Source organism: Podarcis filfolensis, assembly GCF_964270895.1.
Source record: "Podarcis filfolensis genome assembly, chromosome: 8".
NCBI classification, from domain to species: Eukaryota; Metazoa; Chordata; class Lepidosauria; order Squamata; family Lacertidae; genus Podarcis; species Podarcis filfolensis.
The window spans coordinates 38,083,032-38,101,915 of NC_139611.1; the positions used below are offsets into that span (position 1 = coordinate 38,083,032).

General features: G+C 46.0%; 1 protein-coding gene across 7 annotated transcripts in view; it reads right to left on the minus strand.

Moving 5' to 3' along the window:
• Nucleotides 1–18,884, minus strand: part of FTO (FTO alpha-ketoglutarate dependent dioxygenase) — a 262,862-nt gene that overhangs the window by 92,723 nt on the left and 151,255 nt on the right. For 3 of the 7 annotated variants that reach the window (XM_083626305.1, XM_083626299.1, XM_083626297.1), the window contains one exon: nucleotides 14,749–14,883. The exons of the other annotated variants lie outside the window; for them this stretch is intronic. In XM_083626305.1, the coding sequence (XP_083482431.1) occupies nucleotides 14,749–14,883 (135 nt within the window). The remainder of the gene's footprint in view (nucleotides 1–14,748; nucleotides 14,884–18,884) is intronic. 7 annotated transcript variants of the gene reach the window in all.

An 18,884-nucleotide genomic window follows, 5' to 3' on the forward strand; every position in this document is an offset into this window, starting at 1 on the left:
GAAATCTATTAAACATAGGAGACATACTGTCAGGGAACTGTCATCTGAGACGAAGGAGGTGAAAGGGCTCATGGAGGGTGAGAGAGACCACTCAGCGGAGGAGGGGACCAGCAGGGGGAGAAGTGGAGTTACAAGGGAAAGTGAGTCGGAGGGAGGGCTCAGAGATACCTCAAGCGAGAACAGTGGAGAGGTTTCAGGACCTCCTGTAGGGACACCCACTCCTCGGCGGAAACTGTCACGCCGAGAGTCCAGAAGACGCGTTTCCGTTAAGGAGCTTTTATGCTGGAAGAAGTTCCGTAAACGCCCACTGTCCGATTCAACGAGCGATTGATGGAGCCATGCTTAAGGAGCTCCATCACAGACAGAGGTTTGGGAACTTAGCCAAACTCTGAGGGATCAGGATTTTACGCACAAGCAGCTAACCTTCCTTCACAGCAATCGGACAGTCCCTGAAAGCAGCTTGTGCAGAGAGGCATCATGAGCAACCCAGCCGGAGCCGGAGGAGCAGCAGGAGCTGGAGAAGGTCCAACTCTGGAAGAAAGGTACAGAGTTTTGGAACTCCAGCTAGCAATGCAAACGGCGAGGCTAGAAGAAAGGAGGGCGCAGGATGCAGAAAAGGCAAAAGGCGCTACACTAGCAAGAAAGATGCCAGGAATGGTGCAGAAGTTTGGGGGGGACCCCAGGAACTACCAAGCCTTTAGGACAGAGATGCAGTATGCTCTCGAACTGCAGTTTAACGACTTTCCCGATGAGGCATCGCGAGTGGCGTTTGTGATTGGCCATCTCGAAGGGGGGGCGAGAGACTGGGTCCGGCCCCTGATGGCAGGGAATAGTGACATGCTGAAGGACGCGAGGAAGTTTTTTCGCGCCATGGATTTGATGTTTTCCAGCGAGATTGAACAGGGACTGGTGCGCAGACAATTGATGGCTTGCAAACAGGGGAGCCGATCGGTTCGTGAGTACTGGACTGAGTTTACAATGTTGATACATAAATTGGGGTGGGACCTATCGGCGGAACCCATTCAAATGCTCTTTGAAGAGGGGCTTTCTTCGGCGGTGAAAGACGAACTTTCCCGGGCGCCCAGGGCGGAGTCTATGGACCAGCTGACCAAATCAGCGCTGACCATTGGAGCGCGCCAGGAGGCAAGAGCCTTGGAGAAGCGGGAGGGGAAAGGAGAGCGTTGGAGGGATTTCCGCATTCCAGAGATTCCAGAACCCAGTTTCCCGCCCGGAGAGCCGATGGAAGTTGGAACAGCGCGCGCGCGCGCAGTTTCAAATCCCAGTGAAGGGAGGAAGAAGGAGGGAAAGAGCGCCAAGAAATGTTACCTCTGCCAGCAGCCAGGTCACTTTGCCAGAGTCTGCCCGCAAAGAAAGGAATGGCAAGGGATGGCGGGAGCTGTTGGGGGGAAGGAGGAGGAAGTCCAGGAGCCAGTAAAAGCCAACGCCTGTCTGCCACTGTCAGGGCACTGCAGACAGGCCAAGGAGCAGTAAAAGTGCCCACTCCGGAACCTCCAAGACCAGCTCTAGTAATAGAGGTGCTGCTAGAGCTGGCAAACGGATACCCACTAAAGACCAAGGCGCTGTTGGACTCAGGCAGCTCCTGTAATTTTATGAGCAAGGAGTTTGCAGCTGAACACCAGATACAGACACTCCCTTTAAGCAACCCCCTGCAGGTCACCACGATCGATGGGAGGGAGCTGTTGGGGGGAGAAGTTAGCCTACAGACCGTCCCAATGGTTATGAGGGTGGCAAGGCACACTGAAAGGATAGCGTTCAATGTAGCCACCCTGGGAGGGGCGCCAGTCATTTTGGGAATGAGCTGGCTAGCGTTGCATGACCCGCTAGTGGGCTGGCATCAGAGAGTGGTCTCCTTTGGGTCAGCACATTGCCTGGAACACTGCAAAGAGGGAAAGGTGCCAGAAGGGGCAAAAGCCTCCCTAGCAGGGATGGAAGTGGCGGACAAAGGGAAGGTGCCCAAACAATACGCTGACCTGAGCAAGGTCTTCAGCGAAAGGGAAGCAGATAAACTACCACCGCATAGAGACTTTGACTGCCAAATTAACCTGGTCCCTGGGGCCCAGCTCCCCGTGGGCAAGCTGTACGCCATGTCAGACAGGGAAATGCAGGAGTTGAGGGAGTTTATTGACAAAAACCTGAAGAGAGGTTTCATCAGAGAGTCAAGAGCGGTGGGGGGCAGCCCAGTGTTTTTTGTGGACAAAAAAAACACGGATAAACCGAGATTGATCGTGGACTGCCGGCGGCTAAATGCCGTGTCAGAACCAGTGACTTTCCCCATGCCCAGGATTGATGACATTTTGACCAGGGTGAGGAAGGGAAAGATATTCACGAAACTGGACCTGAGAGGAGCGTACAACCTGATACGAATAAAGAAGGGGGATGAATGGAAGACAACGATGTTCACCCCCCTAGGGGCTTTCGAATATCTCGTTATGCCCTTTGGATTACAAGCAGGCTCCGCCTGTTTTCAATCGCTCATGAACCATGTACTGGGACCTTTGCTCTACAAGAATTGCGTGGCCTTCCTCGATGACGTGCTGATATATTCAGAGAATGAGGAGCAGCATGTAAAGGATGTCAGGGAAGTGCTGAGCCAGCTGCAAGCAAACCAGTTGTGGGTGAAATTGGAGAAGTGTCAGTTCCACGCCAAGGAGGTGGAATTCCTGGGGTACCGCTTATCAGACAAGGGATTAGCCATGGATCCAGGCAAGGTACAGGCGGTGCTGGAATGGAAGACACCGAAAACGAAAAAAGATGTGCAAAGGTTCTTAGGGTTTGGGAACTTTTACCGTAAATTCATCAAGAACTTTGCCCACTTAACGGCTCCCATCACGGACTGTCTAAGCAGCAAGAAGAAATTCGTTTGGACGGCGGAGGCGGAGCACGCTTTTGAGGAATTGAAAAAGGCATTCGCTTCGGAAGAACAGCTCCTGCATGTGGATTTACAAAAACCCATGAGAGTGGAAACTGATGCCTCAGACCGGGCGGTGGGGGCGGTGCTGCTTCAGCCAGGGAGCAATAAGTCGGAATGGAGACCGTGTGCCTTCTTTTCGCGTAAGCTGAACAAATCCGAGAGGAATTACACGGTATATGACCGAGAACTACTCGCCATTCACGAAGCGTTCCGGAGATGGAGACACTTACTAATTGGCGCACAGCATAAGGTGCAAGTGTGTACGGACCACAAGAATTTGGAGTATTGGAGAACGGCACGAGTGCTCAACCAACGGCAAGTGAGATGGGCCCAGGAGTTCTCCAAATTCCATTTTGAAATCTGCTATGTGCCAGGTCCAGAAAACATCAGAGCGGACGCTCTCTCTCGCAAACCTGAATATTTGGAGGGGGAGGGAGCGCCAGAAGAGAGACATATTATCCCAGAGGACCACTGGGTGTGTGGTGCGGCCTGGGTGGGGCAAAGAGAACTGGTAGAGGGAACGGTAAATGATGAGTACGCCCAGGAGAAGCTCAGAGGTTTAAGGAGAGAGGGAGAAGACCCCGGAGGTTTTGAAGAAAGAAACGGGGCATTGTATTACAAAGGGGCGCTATATATACCCGAAGGGGAATTGAGGGGGAGAGTACTCAAACAGCTGCACGACAATCCCACAGCGGGGCATTTTGGGCAACACAAGACCATGTGGTTGGTGACCAGGGAGTTTTGGTGGCCCAAGGTGAGGGAGGATGTACGGGAGTATGTGAGAAGGTGTGACCAATGCCAGAGAGCCAAAGGAGAAAGGCGGGCACCAGCGGGGTTATTAGAACCGTTACCCACACCAGAACGACCGTGGGAGGCGGTGTCGATAGATTTTATGACTGATCTGCCCAAATCCCAGGGGAAAACCGCCATACTAGTCGTAGTAGACCAGTTAACTAAGATGGGTCACTTTGTAGCTTGCTCACATGCAGTCACGGCGGAAGAGACAGCAAAATTGTTTGTAGAACATATTTTTAGGCTGCATGGCGCCCCCTTGAGGCTGGTTTCCGACAGAGGGAAACAGTTCACGTCCAGATTCTGGAGGAAGCTTATGAGCTTGTTGCACATAGAGGTCAACTTTTCGACTGCCAGGCACCCTGAGACCAATGGGCAGGCGGAGAGGGCAAACGGTATCCTTCAACAATACCTGAGGTGTTATGTCAATGACAGAGAAAACGATTGGGTCGAAAAGTTGGCACTAGCGGAATTTGCTTACAATAATGCAGAGAATGTGTCCACAGGGATGAGCCCCTTCTTGGCTAATTATGGGTGCCACCCCAGGGCGTTTCCAGGGGAAGGAGGAGAGAGATGGAGTGTTCCGGCTGCTGAACTTTTTGTAGAAGAAATGGAAGCGATCCATCGTCAACTCCAACACAACTTAGAAAGGGCCAAAGAAGAATATAAGAGGCAGGCAGACAAGAGCAGAAGGGAAGGTGAAACAATTAGGGTGGGGAGTCGGGTCTGGCTATCAACCCAAGGGTTGCCGTTCAAGGGGAGTTGCAAGAAATTGAGACCCAAAAGATTGGGACCATTTGAGGTCATCCAACAGGTCAACCCAGTGGCTTTCAGACTCCGGTTACCGAACCACATGAAACTGCACCCAGTATTCCACAGGTCATTACTGTCACCATACAGGGGGGAAGGTGAAGGGGTGTCCACACGGGGGCCAGCCATAGAAGAAAGGGAAAGCCGCAACTATGTGGCGGAAATCATCGACTCCAGGTGGAAGGGTAATCAGGTGGAGTATTTGGTCGCGTGGGAAGGGGAACCGGAGTCGGAAAACACCTGGGTGAAGGCAGAGGAGGTCCATGACGAGGTCTTGATCGAAACGTTCCACCAAAGGTTCCCCAGGAAACCTCAGACAGTAGCGAGGTTCCGGAGGGAGTACTTTGGCACCACCGACGATGAGGAGGAACTGGAGGGATTCAGGGAATCGGAGTTGGAAGGGGGTACAGACTCCGAGGAGGAGGAGTACTTGGAAACCGGGAACAGCAAAAGGTGGAGGGAAGTGTTCGAAACTTCGGAAGATGAGGGAGGTTCCTTCAGGGGTTTTGCTCCCTCGCCTCCCGCAGAGGAGGGGAGGGAAGGGGGTGAAGGGGGCCCTAGAGGGGAGGTGGATGTCAGGGAACTGTCATCTGAGACGAAGGAGGTGAAAGGGCTCATGGAGGGTGAGAGAGACCACTCAGCGGAGGAGGGGACCAGCAGGGGGAGAAGTGGAGTTACAAGGGAAAGTGAGTCGGAGGGAGGGCTCAGAGATACCTCAAGCGAGAACAGTGGAGAGGTTTCAGGACCTCCTGTAGGGACACCCACTCCTCGGCGGAAACTGTCACGCCGAGAGTCCAGAAGACGCGTTTCCGTTAAGGAGCTTTTATGCTGGAAGAAGTTCCGTAAACGCCCACTGTCCGATTCAACGAGCGATTGATGGAGCCATGCTTAAGGAGCTCCATCACAGACAGAGGTTTGGGAACTTAGCCAAACTCTGAGGGATCAGGATTTTACGCACAAGCAGCTCACCATCCCATCACACATACATTTCAAAGAGACTGACCTCATGGCTGGCAGTGGGGATGGACCATCCCTATAAAAATCTGTGCTGCAGTATTGCTTTATAGTTAGGGCTCTATGTGATAGAATTGGGGGAAAAAAGACGTGCCATAAATTATTTTTATGTTTATTTAATTTTAATCACATAAATGTGACTGGCCAAAAGTAGGGATTTGAACCTGGGTCTACCCAATCCTAGCCAACACACCATTCTTTACACCTCCCTGTTCCATAAACAGCTGCCCATAACAAAAAAGCTACAGTATCATTACTATTATTTTCTGACAAGATACTACTTAATTATAATAGTCTCCAAGCGGTGTACCATAAGCTTAACAAATGCAACAGAGATACAATCTAATTGTAACAGTAGAAATGACTTTAAAATGCCTCTTAAAATAATAAAAATGTATTTCATCAGTATAACTGAAATGCATTAACATATCCAACTATGCTCTAGCCTTTATTGTATGTGTTTGTGGTGAATGATGGCTGCCTGGATCTAAAGCACAAACCATTTTGACATAAATCAGGGATTGTGGATCTCTGGCCCTCCATTTGTAGCTGGACTCTGAAGACCCATCCACTTTGATGGTCAGCCATGTTTCCTGGGGGTGGTTGGAGCTGGAATCCAACCACATCTGGAGTGGCACAGGTTCCCCATCCCTGGCATAAATGAGCATGACTAAAATTACGGTCATGTTATCCAGAGCGAGTTCCCACCAGCATGTCTACTGAGAAAACTGCACTGCTAATTCTTCACTGCTGCCGAGCCTGTTTACATTTTCATGTAATCCTGCCTTCCCATCTTCCCATACAGCTGTTTGCCTTAGCAGCTGTTAATCATAGAACTTCAAGAGATGCTCATATTACAGAATCATAGGACTGCAACAGGAGTGCCTCAGTAGAACATTCGAGACCAGCCCACATAAAGCCTGGACCGTAGCAAGATCACTCCCGTTGAAAAGAAAATGCTATTTCACCATCACAGATTCTCCCGCAGAATCTTGTTTTCTGAGGTTGCCAAAAATGCTCTAATAGAGATCCTAAAAGCTTGTGAACGAATCAATGTCCACTCCCTGCCAACATCCTTGACATTCATGCATTGATTGCATAGAAACACATTTTAGACACTCATGTGTACACATCCCTCTGCAGATATCCCTGTTCAACGCTCAAGTGTTGGAGCTCACAGGGCTTGTGTCCCCACTCTGCCCCCACATATTAGCCCTATGCACAGAGGCTAACAAATGGGCATTCTGCCTTTTGACAGAGATACACTTCGTATATTGCTTAGAGGGCAAGGGCAACTGTTTAAAATGGTAGCTTAAAGTTTTAGCAGACGTATATGCCACGGGTGGAAAGGTCTTTAGTAAATTGGCTAGCTGTCATGCAACATCATTTGCACGCGTGTTCCAAAGACCCTGGCTCAGGTCCTATGACTAAACTGCACATACACATACACCCTTCCCAACCGCAAGAGTTCAAATTCCATCCTAGTAAATTCCAGGTTAATAATGTGACTCCAGCAACCAAACCACATTTTGCAACATTTACTCAAGCAAATTAGCTCATAAGCCTGCTTAAAACCAATTGCTCCTGGAAGAAGAACTGTTAGCTGCTTGACAATATTGCCTTCGTGCTGCTTAGGCATCTCTGTGATGAGAAGCAGATGCATGCGGGCCACTTCATTTGATTGAGAAGAAAGAGGTCTCTGAGATATATGACAAACTCCGGGAACGTGGCTCCTTTAACACTAGCTTTTTATGAGTCACTTTGTAGGCAAACTTTCGTTAAGAGCAAAGCAAAGAGTTCTCTGAATATTTGGGGCAGTGAAAGTCCCCTCTGAGACAGCAGTTGGGATGGCAGAAATAGTGTCTGATTTTTCCTAATTGCTGGAAATTGGCTTGAAAGAAGGAGATGGAGAACAAATGTTCATCAGCCTACAAAAATTACAATAGGAGCCAATTCTCTGAGATTACAGGAAGCAAGGTTTGGTCCAGAGATCTGGGCCCATGGTCACAACTTTCATCTGCTGGGAACTGGGGTAAGGCCACCAGGGTGCAGATGCCCATCACTATAAAACTGTCCAGCTCACATATTTGTCCTGGATGCCGGTTGCTGGGAATGACAAGTGCAGAGAGTGCTGTTGCCTTCAGGTCCTGCTTTCAGACTACCCATAGGAATCGGGTTGGCCACTCTTAGAACAGGAATGCTGGACCAGATGGGCTCTTTAGCATAATCCAGCGCTGCTCTTCTCTGACATTCTGCTGGCCCTGTTTAGACAAGCATTTCCCTGAACTTGAACTTTCTGATCTAATTGTTTCAATTTTTCTTCTATTTTTTTTTTTTTTTTGTTATGCTTTTGAGCAAACTTGCTGAATTGCATATTTTAAGTATGGTTTTGCTTTCTTGTGCATTTTCATTATTTGTGGATATTTTATACCTGTAAATCGCTTAGAAGCTATTGTGACATGTAAGCAGTATATAAATTAAATAGTGCTGCTGCTGCTGCTGATAACAATTTTTCATGATGAAATCATATTTTAAAATCTGAAAACCGATGAGGAAATGTGGAGAACTGAACATAAGATTGGAAAAATGAGAAACGGAGAGGAACCGATATTGGCACAATCTCCCATTCCTACTGTGATGGATGACCTCTTTATGGTTGGTTTGTGGGCCGGGTGGAAACTTGTTAGAATTCCCAAAATAATGAGCTTCCACACAGCTGTCTCCTGTCAAGGCTTTGAGGCCGGCGTTGAAAGGTGATGAGAGACACGTGAGGGGTAAACGCCCATTATCAGCATTCTCTTAAAGTCTGGATTGGAGGGAACTCTCAATAGCCACAGCCAGGCTAAGGTCAGTGTCCACTGAGACAGACCTTTGAACATATCTCGTCGCTCAGTCCTCTGTGATTTAAGTGTAAGAATTATCTTGTCATAAGGCAGTTTTTGTTATTTTAGCCTCTGAGCAATTTTAACCTATGTAATTATTTGAAGGTTTTTCTTTCTGGCCACTATCCAGGCGGAGTTTACCTTCCTCCATTCCAGCATTCCTGGAGAGGACTTCCATGCCCATACAGATCTCTTCACTCACCATTATTATGTCTACTTCTGGGTCGAAAATAGTAATGTTTATTTCGGCCTCCTCCTACTGTGTATTATTTCAGAATCTAACTCGCTCAAGCCTTCCCTACTAACGTTCTAACTATCCAGCTGGCTAGAAAAAAATAACACACACATCTCTGAACATTCAAAACTGTGTATTCTAAATTTTGTTCAAGAGTAACTGAACCTATCCCACCGCTACCACCATGTGATGGGTGACCCTTGCTTCAAAAAGCTCAGTCAAAATAGAAAGAAGGCTCAGGAACTCAGACCAGATCAAATTTCATAAAATCACACCCAACTTTACTAAAGCAGAACTCTTACAAGAGAGAAAAGGGGGTAATCTCACCACACCTACGGCTAACCTAGAGAGCTCCCTGGCTGAGTGGAAAAGCACATCTCACCTTTTTATGTAGGCAACACCATCCATCATGGCCTAGAGGAGCAATGAATGTCTCAGGAAACAGCTATCATGAAGATGCTTATGCATGAAGCATGTGATGTTCTTGAGCATCATCACTGGCAGAAGCATCCTAGATAGGCTGCAGCTCTATATCCATTCCCACACAGGTTGGAAACCTGGGGTTTCCTATGGGAACATTGCATCTCTCTTCCAGCAGCATCTCCTCTCCAGCCTATCTAGAGAAATTCACTGTACCTCCAGAAAGTATCTCTCTCTGTCTCTCTCTCACACACACCCCACCACCACATCCAGATACTAGCTCTGGGGAATAGTCATACCTTCCCTGCACTTGTCTTTTGTAAGGTTGCTAGTTAACTGTACTTTCAGGACAGACTCCACTGCATTCAAGAGATTTCTTAGACTCCCTTTTCTTCTTTGTTTAGTGAGGTAATTGCAGCCCATATGTTTGCAAAGATCCAAGTCCATATGGCAGCACAGGAAAGAACCAGCTATTCAATTAAATTTTTAGTATTTAAATTTAAATTTGGAAGAGGTCCGTTAGAGCCCTTGAGTCCCGGTCTTGTTAGTCTTCTTAATCCTTCTTCCCTTTTTTGCAAGATGCTGGGAAATTACATCAGTGCTCCAGCATCTGCACAGGCTCCATATTCTCCTCCAAGCATAATTGAAGGCTCCGGTTATAGCCAATAAAGCCCTAGATGGCTTAGATAAAGCATATCATAAGAAACCGTTTCCTTCTATGAGTCTCATAATTATCCCAGAGATTGATCAAGGGCGCCCTTTTAACTAACTCCATGCAACTCTCCATTGCAGAGGACCATACTTATGAGGGACCCAGTTAACTAATCCTTCCTCATCAAAAGGAAAGAGGTTTGCGCAAATGAACTCATCAGAATTTTGCAATGCAGTTCTCTAGCCAAGTACAGTAATGTAGACAAAAACTACATCAACTGTGGTAAAGTTCGCAGAGAAATGCATAAACTTAGTGAAAATAAAATTACACTGGGGAAAACTGCCTTGTAAAAATGTGCATATGAAGCAAAAAGGCATATAAAAATGTGTATAGTAGGAGAAATCCGCGCACAAATGCTGATGAATTTTCACGAGGACTTTTCTTTTTTAAAAAAGCAATGTCAAACTGGTGCAATAATGTGGAGAGCTGAACTTAAGACTGGAAAAATTAGGAACTGAGAGAAACAGAAATCGACATCTTTGTCAATCCCTGCCACAGAATCAGTTACAAACACCAAATGTAACCACACAAAGTTAATTCAGTTACAAGCTTGTACAAATGAAAGCACCATATAGAAGCAAGGAAAGTATTTGCTAATGTAATGCTGTGAGCATTCTGCTCTCACACGTGTGAAGATTCATCTTATCACAGGTTCCTGTGTCTCATGCATTACCCCACAATCAATGAGTGCTCATGTGACCTCTTCACAGAGGCCCTTGCAAGACTAGGGGATGTTGTCCCTTATTTTTGAAGGAGAAGAATGGAAACCAAACCTCTTCTGAAACCTATCCCTTTCTGACATGCCCCTCATAGTCTTCCTCTGCAGAAGGTGATCTGAGAGAGCATAATTGATCCAGCTCTCAATTAGTGACTCTGACTAGGCTTTCCAGTGATGAGCAACAGCCATTTCTGCTGCTGTCAACTGAAAGAACTCTAGGTCCTTGTGTCCAATCGCTGGTTTTGTGTCACTTTCCAATGACAGGGGGGTTAAGGATGGAAGAGGCTTCAATTCCCTTCCATAGTTCTCATAAATTGATGGGGAATGGCAAAACATCAACAACACACACGCAACACACATGAGCGATGTTCAGCATAGCACTAATTCAAATGCTCCCAGCTTTCATCCAATCTGCTTTTATAGCTTTCTTTCCTGTATCTGCTACTTCTTAAAATTTATTACACTTTCATTAAATATCCTTGGCTGATTGGAGTTCAGAGGTGAGAATCTGTTTCAGGGCAATAATAATAATAACTTAATGGAGACCCTTGTTAATGAGGTATTAACAAGGAGGTCTCCAATCCTTATTTCTACAGATTTAATTCAACCCATGCTACTGTTATTGCCATGTCACAAAGAGTGGGGGGGGGGGAGCCCTCAGATCATCCATTATTATAGCTATCTGAAGATTTACTGGCCTGTCTTATTAAAATAATCAATTAATGCAGTCGTAATGCCAAGATCTAGGCCAACCTTGCAGGCTAAAGGGGGTCAACGCCTAGTTGATAGGTGGTTAGCTGACCTCCAAAGTAGACCTAAGGTTTGGCATGGAAGGCAACAGCTGGGGCGTAGGGGGGAAGGTTACTCTTGAAATAAAAGTGGTTTGGGTGTTAAGAGGGATATGATAATATATGTAGTTACTAGAAGGACAATTCAGACATTTACATTTTTATCCCGGGGGGTGGGGGAACAGAACAGGGACAGAACGGGTAACACTGGAATTGAATAGCCACATGATTTTTCACAAAAAAATCAGGAAGCTGAAGTTTAGATCCTTGTCTTCTAACCCCTGTGGGTTTTTCATTCCAGTGGAATTGTATCATGCCCTTTCTTCTGTGAAGAGGAAATGTTACATCAGGCTTAATCCTCCCACTTCTTGGAACAAATGTACTGACTTGGTTCAGGGTCATGCAGTGGCTTTCATGGCTGAGTGCGAATTTGAGCCCACTCAGTCATACATCGTAGTCCTACACATTAAATACTATGCCACACTGGCACTGCAATTCACATCAGTTGTGGTTGCACTGGGGGTGGGTAGAGGTGGGAATCACTACTATAAAGATGGGGAAATTCAGATGTTGTTGGACTCCGACACCCAGCAGCTCTACCCAGCATGGCCAATGGGGAGGGGCAATGGAAGATGGAGTCGAGCAACATCTGAAGGGCCACATATTCCCAACACTGCACTACACAATGGTCTGGTTCATTAGGTGAATTGTACTAAATGATACAAACAGGGGCTGGACACATATGGAGGTACCATATCCTAAGTGAGATCACTGATCCATCTGAACCAGCCTTCCCAACCTGGTACCCTCTAGATGCTGTTGGATGGCAACTCCCATCATCTATGACTCAGTAGCTCAGTGACACAACATGAGAAAAAGGTCCAAGGTTCAGCCTCTAGTGTCTCTAGGTAGGGATGGGAAAGTCTCCTGCATGGAGACCTACTGCCAGTAAGTGTAAACAACACTTAACTAGATGGACCAATGGTTTTGCTTCATATTAGGCAGCTTCTTACATTCCTATTTTGTATGATCATTGGCCATACTGCCTGGGGCTGATGGCGAATGCAGTCCAAAACATCTGGAAGGCACTGATGGAGATGGATTGTGGATTAAATCTATCAATTAAAATGTAAACCTTCTGCCCCACATGTGTGGGAAAAATATGAGAGTATGCAGGCTGCAAAGCCCTTTTAGCAGAGTAAAAAAGCTCACCACAGGAAGCAGCGATGGCCTCCAAATTAGATGACTTTTTAAAAGGATAAGACAAATTCATGGGAATAAGGCTATCAAAGGCTACTAGCCATAATGGCTATACTCTGCCTCCACTGTTGGAGGCAGTAATGCTTTGGAATACTAGTTGCTAGAAACCACATGAGGAGAGAATACTCTTGTGCTTGGGTCTTGCTTCCAGGTTTCCCACAGGCATCTGGTTGGGCACTGTGGCAACAGGATGTTGGCCATTGGCCATTGGCCTGATCCATCAGCCTCTCCTTATGTTCTTATGTTTTCATACTAAAGGCCTGGCTGTCTGCTTCTGTTGCAATCCCAAGTTAGATTCTTGCTTCTCAAAGTTTTCCTTCTTCTAATCCTCCTTGTTAAAAAAACAACTTGCTATTTTTGAGTCTTTTTCTTTTTCCGCTCCCCCCCTCCCTACAGCTTCTGGCAACCAACAGCATGCCAACGTTGGGTAGCCCATCTGAACCTTACTTCAGAATCAAACAATTTTCTCAGTCTCGCAGAGTCTGAATCGCTCAAGCTAAATCGAGAGGATTTACCTATTGAACGCTCAGGCAGGCTCCCTTTCAACTCTGAAAGAAGGAAGAATTATGAGACTGGAGTAATTCATTGAGAGCTATCTGTCCTGGCACTTAATCAAAGGGATTAGGACTTGGAAAGGAGTGGGGGGGGGGGAAGCCCACAGGTGAACCTCCAGGAAGCATACCAAGCAGTTATCAAAAACATACAAGTTCAAAGCAGCTCAATTTTCATATGTTAAAAGTATGTGGATGGAGCCCGGGGCTTGTTTCTAGGTAAAGTGCTGTGTTAAAGCTGTTTGTACTTGCATATTTAACAGACAAGGGGAATGAAGCAGTGAGTGGCGGAGCGGTATTTAGGGTCCACCTCGCCCCTCTTGCAACGCAATAAATCAAGCCTGGTGAGACGTGAACTGTTGCCGCATCCAAGTTTCACATGCCCTCTCCCCGACTTTGGCAGTCACAACAGATATTCATTTACCTCATCAACAACGGGGGCTGTCATAACACACACAGGCAAAGATGTTATATGCTGGGGTAAAGGTTGGAGCTGGGGAGAGGGAAGAAGGTCTTTCCATAATTGTTATTAATCGTGTCACTGGGGCTGGTCTAACAGCTTTATTTAAACTCCCAATGGAAAAGGAGACATGTGGCAGGCTGTGTTTTATTTTATTTTATTTTAAACACACACACTTTCTCTTCTGAATAGAACAGCAGCAAATGGTCTAAGTTAGGGCATCATCTGAGCCTGGGCTGATGGGGGCTTAGACACCCAACCTGTTGCCAATGCCAGGGCTCAGAGATGAGCATACAAAATGAATAGTGGTTAGACCCAGGCTTTCCATCGTTTGGTGTCCTACAGCCTTCCCCAACCTCTGGCGCCCTACAGCTTTGGCCTACAGCTCTCATCACCCTTTGGTGGCTAGGGCTGTTGGGAGTAGTTGCCTGGCAATAGCTGGAGGGCACCAGGTTGAATAAATCGAGTGCTGTCTCCCCTCAAAAGCTATGCCCATGAGGTGTATGGGGTGTTAGGGGAGCAGTAGTACCTCTGGTGCGGGACAAGTTATGATCCTTCTGGGGTAGTTTGTCCACTTTTAATCCCCACTCTGCACTCACTTGTGGCTCCTAGAAGCTGTCAGCGATAACTGCCACACCCCGGGAAAGGCTTTGACTGGTTGGCTAAACCAGGTGAAGGTGGCCAATGGGTCTCAAACCCTCAGTGAATTAAGGTCTTCTCCTGCATGCCAAGACAGTCTCTGGAGGATTGAGTGGGTGTGACCAATTGTGAGTCCAATGGTCAAGAAGGCAGTTTCTGCATGCACTGTAGAGGGAATTGAGAGGCAGATGGGGCTCATCAACCTGGGAAGGTAGCCCATCGAGGAGAAGGGAAACACCGATCCTAAACCTCTACTGCCTTTGGGAGAAGAAAAGGCTAAGGAGTAAACCCTACACAAATCTGGAGTGGAGTTCCTAAGACGGTTGGATGGTACCTTGCATGCCTTCTTCCAGCAACTCCAGCAGCCAACTGGTGCCAAACTATTGCTCTGCTTTCCTTTGGATCACAGCCCAGGACCTCCATACACACTGCCTCGGCTTGGGTGCCAGGAAAGTCACTTTGTGCTGCTGGTGCAGAGGTTTGACTTTGCCCCCGGAGGTGCACTGTCTCTCAAGATGGATGGATGCCAACTTGCCTGCACACTTGATTTTCAGCAAAGCGAGTCACCGAAGTCACTTGATTGGAGTCTGGCATCATCGGGGGGCAGGGGGACACACTTGTTCCGCAATCCTGCTTTACAGGCTGCACCCGTAGTATGTTGCTGATGCTTCTTTCTCAAAAAAAAAGAAAAAGAAAAAAGAAAAAGAAAATGCCAACAGGAAGGGAGAGAAATAATCCTTCCCTCTCCCTTCCTCCAGCTCTACTATAGATGGGAATGAAGGGCCATCTAAAGGTAGAAAAAAGCAAAACATTGCTGACACTGCTGCAAAACTTGCAGGACGGGGTCACTTTTTTCCTTCTTCCCCATTCTCCATGGGGGAAGGTTTTGCTCCCACCATGAGCTTTACCATACAGTGCCATCCATGATGCCTTCTGCTGCCTCCAGCACAAAAAAAGGGGGGGGGGAGGAAAAGGGAAAATAAATAAGCCACCACTCATTTTCTTCATGGAAAGCATATAATAAAGGAGAAGCAGCTATTTTTTCTATTCTCATAAGTTTCTTGCGGTAGGAAGCAATATTGTCAGGGAATGTCACAACAGCCTTTTAACTGCGCTCTCCACCCATCCTACAAATGGATTGATAAATGACATTCAGGTGGAACTTTCTTATACAAGTTTGACCATCAGTCTGCCTAGCTTAGTATTATCTATACTGGCTAACAACAGCTCTCTGGGGTTTCAGGCAGGAAGCATCTCCCAGCCCTACCTGGAAATGTTGAGAGCTGATCCTGGGACATTCTGCATGCAAAGCTCTGTTACGGAACTATGGCCTATCCTAAGGTTGAGGTTTGGAGAAAGTTCTCAGAGGGCAACAAATATCCAGGGCAGTTAGAGTAAGCTGCCACACAGTGGGAACATAGCAAGTGAGCCTCTGGTTCATGTGCCAAACTTGGCCTGCTAGGCTTCCTCATTTGGCACTGCTCACCTGCCTACACACAATGTCACACACAATGTCAGAAGTGAGGCAGGTAAGGGATAGGCTTTCAAAGAAGCAAAAAACTAGCTTTTGATGGGGGGGGCACGCTACATTGAAACAGCTGCTAAAATGAAGGGGGGAATTGCAGTTTAGAAGCATCTTGCTCTATGTGTGGTGCTTAGAAGTTCCAACTTTGGGACTTCAAAGCACCAAATCACCAGGACAGCAGGTGATTGACAGGTGGCTCCATGCGCCTGTCCAATTTGGCACACGAGGCAGATCTTGATAAGGATCTGGCCTGTGGAGCCAAAAGGGTCCCCTACTCCTGAAATAAACCATACATGGAAGTTCAATATCATAAACAGCCAATTGGACGAAGAGTTGCTGTGACACAGACATGATGCAGAACAATCTGAGAGATTCATTTGCAAATATCATAGCAGAGATAGCAGAAACAAAATTCACACTCTGTAATTCAGTAGAAGGGTGGCATTTAGGATCTTGACACTTCAGGAATGGCATGAGAAGATGATGCCTGATAAGCACAACAGTGAAAGGCATAGCTCCCTAAGTTTGCCTAAAGTGAAAGCCACAGAACATGCCAAGGTTGAGATGAGGTCCATAGCTTCTCACAGGGACTGCGGTCAAGTGGCTCAGCATGTAGAAGGTCCTGGGTTCAATCCTTGGCTTCTTCTGTTAAAAGGCTCTCAGCAGAGTTGGAAAGACCCCCTGGAAAGATGCTGCCAGGTGAAATAGACCACAAGACGAAAGTGGTACCCTCTAGATTTGTGCTTCTCAAACTTGGGTTTCCAGCTGTTGTTCGACTACCACCATCCCTAGCTAGTGTCAGGACCAGTGTCAGGGATGATAGGACTTGTAGTCCAACAACATCTGGAGGTCACCAGGTTGGCTTTCCCCAGAACAGAAAATATTGAGACAGATCATTCAATGCCATGTCATGTTCTATGGCATGTTCTTCTTTCCCATTTCATAGCTTCACGTGTTTTCAATGTGTGGCTCCTATTGAATGCAGAGCCAGAGCTGATGCTGGAGACCATGCAACAATTCTGAAAACCTATTCAGCATTTCCACCACTGCCAGTGTCCTTTATTTTAATTTAATGTCTCAACAAGCAGATTTCAACCCAGTGAACTCAGGATCCCACAAGTCCAAGACGAACAGTCCACCCATTGAGTATTGAATTTTCTGTTCTTTTGCTTGCTTCTTTGCCTTTTAAATTCATGTGCTATTTAAATGAATTAACATATGCAAATAAAGATTGACAGAGCTCTCCTCCCCCCGCACACACACCCAGAAACCATTCCCCGGAAGAGAAAAAGGAAAGTATTGATGTGTCTTAATTACTCAAAAACTGTGTCTTCTATTTAAAGCCAAACTCATAAATAAAAGAATTAGCATATCATTCATTTTGTCATTTCTACTCTCTTCTAGGAATGCACAGCTTTGTTTCCTTCAGGTTCATATAAGTTGTGTGTGTGTGTGTCACCTTTATTTTTTTAAAAGAATAAATATTCGCTTCATGGTTGCAAAATTTTGGATGGGGGAGAGGAGGGTGAAGGGAGGGCGTTTGCCTGAAAGAAAATATGGCTTTAATAGAAGTTTTACATCTGTGTGGTATTACGTGCATGTAAAACAGATGTAACCTAATTACATTTTCATTTAAATTGCTAAATAGCTACTTCAGGTTTTTTTGGATTTTTTAAAAAGAAAAAGCTAACATAACATACAAACAACAGTTACTATAATAACAAGTGTACTTAGAACTAAATGGGATGGATCAAAGAGACATCAGACAAAATTTGAGCTGGTCTTTGAAAAAGATACAGTGACATAACAATGCTGTATTGATTTACTTAGTAATTTAACGTCTCTCTAGCTCAGCCAGAAGACACAGCTCAGTTTAGCAGAGACACATGGAGGTAAATCCGTTGAGTTTATATAAAGACTTCGAGTTGCATGAAGATTAGATGTACTCTACTGGAGATTATGTAGCAAAACCCCAAATTGGAAATTAGAATGCTAATGCAATACAATCAACATGATTACAGTTTGAATAATGTTACAAATCGGACAGCAGCTACAGCCTTGCTATTTCGTTTCTTTTTATGTCTCACGAGCAAATTCTAAGCATATTCTCCTGGCTCAGGTTATAGGAGGTCATCTGTTTGACTGTTGCTAGCATAATAGAGCTTTCTCTGCCATAAAAAAGTAAAAATAAAAATGCCCCTTTTGACTAAGAGTGAGGGGAAAAAACTAGGGATGGATGGCTCTGTCGATTTCTCGCAGTCTCTCATGCTCACCACCTTAAGTTCAGGGCACCATATTTCTGCAACAGTTTGCAAATTTATTTATTTTTTAAAGTCCTTGCGAAATTTTCTCAGTATTTTAGTGCATCCTTCTCCTAATATACACAGAATTGCGGAGTTGGAAGCATTAGGAAGTGGAATTCCTTTGTGAATGAGAGATGTAACTTGTAGTCAGAGGGAATGATTTTACCCAGGAAGTATTTTATTTTATTTTAGTTCTTCCACCCCAAAATCAAGGTGTCCAGCACAAAGGCTTCCATATATATTTGCCTGTAAATCTGTAGGTTTTATTCACTCTGACGAGGCCACCATGCCTGCAATTTTCATCCAATTCTGTCAAAAGGGGGGGTCCTCTTTTTCATTTCTCAATATTTATCCACCCTTTACCCTCAAGAACCCTTCCAACCATGTCCTAAACTTTGCCTTAATTCCCGTCCCCCCCCATCCCCATTTGGGACTCAGAAGTGAACGGGGCAATGGACCTGATGAGGATCCAGAATCATCAGAGGAAAGTCCAAGTAATGACCCAGTAGAGGACCCGGTAGAAGAGGTCCTGGTAGTGATTATGTAAGTCACCTCTTTGCCAGGCATATAACTCCTATTTCAGCTTCTTAATCTCCAGGTGTTCCTGGATTAGTTTTAGATGCGACTTCAATGCCAGGGAGGAGTCATGGACACTTGAACCCATCCTTCAGCTTTACCTTTTGCAGCTATTTTGTGTCTTCTTTCACACAAAGAGACCTTGTAACTTGTATGAAAATGTGAGAAAGGGGTGGCAGGAAAACTTGCAGATGAGAAGGTGGACAGCAGACCACTTCAAGCGGAAGCAGAATTCAGAGTGAAGTTGGGTTCAGTTTGGTAGCAACT